Source organism: Lathyrus oleraceus, chromosome 7 (genome assembly GCF_024323335.1).
Source record: "Lathyrus oleraceus cultivar Zhongwan6 chromosome 7, CAAS_Psat_ZW6_1.0, whole genome shotgun sequence".
NCBI classification, from domain to species: Eukaryota; Viridiplantae; Streptophyta; class Magnoliopsida; order Fabales; family Fabaceae; genus Lathyrus; species Lathyrus oleraceus.
Window position 1 is genome coordinate 405305097 of NC_066585.1, and position 4705 is coordinate 405309801.

The 4705-nt window shown below is 32.6% G+C and overlaps 1 protein-coding gene across 2 annotated transcripts; it reads right to left on the bottom strand.

Moving 5' to 3' along the window:
- Positions 1–1529: 1529 nt before the first annotated feature.
- On the bottom strand, positions 1530–4375 carry LOC127106745 (equilibrative nucleotide transporter 3). Of its 2 annotated transcripts, none has more exons than XM_051044051.1 (10): positions 4265–4375; positions 3905–3980; positions 3719–3823; positions 3179–3334; positions 2946–3089; positions 2763–2868; positions 2465–2637; positions 2225–2385; positions 1870–2128; positions 1530–1784 (listed from the first exon to the last, which is right to left on the bottom strand). In XM_051044051.1, exons 2-10 carry the CDS (start codon positions 3938–3940, stop codon positions 1677–1679), a joined length of 1248 nt encoding a protein of 415 aa, XP_050900008.1. In that variant the 5' UTR covers positions 3941–3980; positions 4265–4375; the 3' UTR covers positions 1530–1676. The 2 variants fall into 2 exon arrangements, with proteins under 2 accessions (XP_050900008.1, XP_050900007.1); XM_051044050.1 differs by having other exon boundaries at positions 4177–4332.
- Positions 4376–4705: the final 330 nt, after the last annotated feature.

The window sequence follows — 4705 nt, forward strand, 5'->3', positions numbered from 1 at the left end:
TTCCTGAAAGTGCAACCTGGACGTAATAGTCGTTGATGAGATTAAAAACATCTTAATCTTCAAACAACACACGCAGCTGGATCATCCAATGATTTTAGTTCTTGCCATCGAACACTAGAAGCTTGGTGCTCAAATTGTTTCCGTTCATCTTCAACCTTGTGTTATACACTCAGATCTCACTTAAACACAGTGTTTCCCAATCTCGCAGAATCAAGATATGTGATTCTGTTACAATTCTGATCAGAAATTAAACATGAATTCTACGAACAGAAATTAATCACACAACGTCTCACCGTTTCACTCGTATTTCTCGTGGTGTTTTCCTAAGGATCTGAACCGGATTTCTAGATACCAATTGTTGGTGCACAAGGTCATAAAGATGAACAAAACAAACAAGAGAGAGAAGAAAGAATAATAATAAACTTTCCCTACTCTTAAAATGGTTACAAAAAATGGTTGCACACACACACTGCAAAAGGAATAATAATGCTCACATCACTCACTTGCTTAAATACAATTGGGTCTATAAAGGAAATAGTAAAATACCCTCTAACAAGCTTTGTCAACAAGTTTGTGAAAATAAATTAATTCTAAAAGGGGAATCAACTAGACTTAAGCATTTTGATTGAATTAAAAGTTTCATCATATTTTACACTATGAAAAGCATCTATAATCAATTGCACCTTAAAGATATTCAAAATTTCATCAATATATGTACTCCCTCCGTCCCACAAGTGATTCAATTGACTATTTTTTAAAAAAGATAAATAAAAGAGATAAAATGATATTTTTAGAAAGTAAAACTGAAAAAAGTGAATTAAAAATTGAAATGGTTCATTCATTTTAAAACACTATTTTATTCTAATTGAATCGCTTATCGTGAAACGCAGAAAATATTTTATATGAATACTCAATTCCTTCTTTTAGGTATTATCCAATCGGGTGATACAACCAATTCCACCGCATTCAGCTACTTGTCATAATCTAAACTATTTTTTACCTTCTAGTAAGTCATTTGCCCATTTTTCTTTATGATTATGATATCATATAGGTCTTATGCTACAAAAACCAATGGTTCAACAACTCTTCATGGAATCGATTAATGTTCATTTCTCAAAAAAATATGTATTCTATGTTACTTGCATTTCTTTAAGTTTTACGTCACTCGGTTTTTAGTGAAAAAACAATTTTGTCCATGAATACACATTTAGATAGATTGGGATAAATTTATATAATAACTTTTACAATTTCTATTATTTTCACTCAATTCTTCTTCTTTTTTTCAAAGCCATCCTCACCCTTCCCTTTCAAAACAAAGTCCTACGGTTCTTTAAATGAATAATGTTATCACACAACAAATTGCAAAATGTATTCTTCTGTATCAATGAAATTTTAAATGAATGATGTTTTCACACAACAAATTGCAAAATGTATTCAATAACAATGAAATTTGAATGCAATCGCTTCATCCATGAAATAAACTAAACAATTCCATGAAAAAAATATGGATTTTTCTTGGAGACGAACAATACACCAACATTGACCAAGGCTTTATTAAATATTCACGGTTCAGGAGAAGTATATATATATAAGTGTTAAAAGAAACACATTTCCACCATTTGTTTGAGAACAATGACTGTACTAATAAAAATCTCTGTTTTAGCTTGGTTTAAATCTCACCATCCTTTACCTATTAACCACAACCAGTCAAGTGTTACCCCTGCAAAAAGGCCTCCAAGAAGACTCAACACCAACATATTTCCCAAAGCATTTTGTTCAGGTCCCTACAATATTAAAAACATCCAAGTCTTAACAAATTTCTATATTTCAACAATTCTAAATCTTATATAGTTAAAACACACAACCCACCTTGTAACCTTTAGGTGCAGAAGTGAAAACACAGATAGTGAGGTAACCATTGGTTAACCCCAGGAAAGATGTCAAGAATATCATCCAGCCCTGAGTACCATACTTTGCAGTGAAATAAAACCCCGGTATAAGTAAAAAACGAGAAATAACTGCTATAGTGATCAACTTTCTCGACTCCAAATTTAAGAATTTCACAAGCGGAATGTATCTTCCGATAAGATCACACACATTAAACATGGCAATTAAAACAAGAGCATACCTGAAACATATTGAAATATCAATCAGCTCTTAAATCAGCACATACACACAACATAGAAGAGGGGAAGTAAGAAAAGCAATGCTCTTATGAGCGTACCAGGTGCCTAAACTGTGTGATCCGGTATCTTCTGATAAGAAGCCAGGGAAAATAGACAGTGTTAGCACATAAATTAGGAACAAATCAAGTGCATAATCGATGTTTTCCGTAAACAATTGTTTTAGTCCTTTGCGTTCATGCTGTTTTGAATCTTCCCCGGCCTGAAAAGAAAAAGGACATTAGTCTGGCAAACTGAATCTCAACACAGCAAATAGGAATGTCCAAGAAAAGAATATGTACTTCGCCCGGTGAGGTCTGTATGCCTGCGGCAGCAAGGTCAGCTGAAACCGTTTTGGATCCTTCGGATGCTGTTTTTGAGCGGTAATGCTTTACGATTGCTAATTTAGGAAAGACATATGCGTAGAGAATAACACATAGAAGCTCAAAAAATGATGATAAGGCAAAGAACAGAACTGCAACCATTATAATTACAAATGATCAGTATGATGACAAACCACTAAAAGTTTAAAATCAATAGTCTAGCAAAACTCTGAATCATGAAATGCTTTCAAGCTAAGCAATGGTAAGTTAAACTTACTAGCTCCTTTGCGAAGACCGTTTGGAGAATTCTCAAATACTGCTTTTGTAACTAACCTCAAAACCGATATTAGAGCCCCGGACGCTGCAGAACCAGCAAGGAAAGACTGCAGAAATAAAACCATTAAAAGAATTCTCAAATATTGTTTGAATCTCAAGTAGCAATTTCATTGGCGATGTTGACCTGAATGAATTCTGGAAGCATGTAGGACAAGTCTCCAACCATTCCGCCTTGTACATGAGCATCTGCTATTCCAAATACACCACTAACTATGCAAATGCCAATGAAAGTTCCAATCCCTCCTTTACCAGATGTTGCTAAATCCAACTAGGGAAAATAAATAGGAAGAGTAAAATAAAACGCAAATCCATATTCTAGAGAAATCGAAATTTTAGAAACAAATGACCAGGATTTACAATTAACAATGACAAAATGCCAAAGAAATAGACAGTATATCCAAACAAGTTCCGCAGTCTTGTATTGATTTTAGCCTCATTGTAAGCCAGAATTGCTATTGTTCCAAATGCAAATGGCTGATATACAATGGTGAGCACCCTAGAAGGGTGGTATTTCTGCACAAGGAATAAAGGAAATTTAAAAAGTTATATTTAAATACAATCCTGTGATATATGTTTTAACAAAATGGTAAGTAAACAAGTAACAGCATATCTGATATTAAGCATGGACACTAAAAACACGACACAGATACTGTCACGTCGACACCGATAATAATTTGAAAAATTAAATAAATTAAACGTAATTACAAGTTTTAGGGTCGGTTTTAGCACATTTTTTCAGAGGTAGGTATCGGTGCTACTGAGTCTAGAAGCATAAAATGAAACATGCAAATGCATTGAAGAAAACAAACTACCACCATTCAAGATACTAGCTTGTAAACCACGCTGCTACACCAAAAAAATTAGCACGAAGATGAATTGAGAAAGTAGAGAAATTACCGGAAACAAGTAAATATAGTAGTCTACTATAGTCAGCATACTGTTCCAAGCAAAAAGACCCCCAATGCCAAGAAACCAGCAAATCACAATTGCAGCATATTTACCCTGCCAGTGCCAAAGAATTTAAAGAACAAAATTGAATGTTTAATAACTAAAGTAATAACTGAAATTAGTACTATAGATCACCTCAAGACGCGGTGGAGGCTCAGTGCTGTTGACCATGGCTATCTTAGAAGCTGAATTGTCTTCAATCAAACAAGCACTGAAGTGAATGCAAAGTTAGGATTTTATACATATGGCTAAAAAATGAGGTCTATAGTTAGGATTTGGCTTTATTGATTTATTTTATGCAATTCAATGAGATGGTAGTTAAACATGAATTTGTCTTTATGATAATCATAATAGCTGAAACATCATTCTGAATAGATGCAATGTGTGTAGAATCTGCACGTATATACCTTATCAAGTGAGATAATGACAGCACAAAAAGATTAACTTCTCCTAAGTAATGATATTTAAATGTAAACAAACAAAATGAGACTGTACTTTGGTGATGGATACGTTTGTGTGACTTGATGAGAAGGAGAGTTTGTTTTTTAGTGTAGCTAGAACGTAGTGTGGGCGTGATATAGGTCAATTTTCTGATGAAATCTTGGGGAATTAATAGTAGATGGGAAAGTGTAAGATAAGATTTGGATGGGGACGAGGTTAGTTGAGTATTTTTAAAGTTAAAATAATGTAGTGTTTAAATAAATTTTGACTTTAATAAATATTACGATCAAAAATAGTTAAAAAATTATTATTTTATTATATCATATAGTATTTTTAAAATGTATGTTTGATTTGGAAAAATATAATTAATAATTTAAAATTATTTTACATTATAAAATTTTGATAAAATATATATTGTTTCAAAAAAAATTAATATTGTAATTATTTAGTTTTAGTCAACTTAGAGTATCTCTAAAGTAATTGTTTTATTTAACA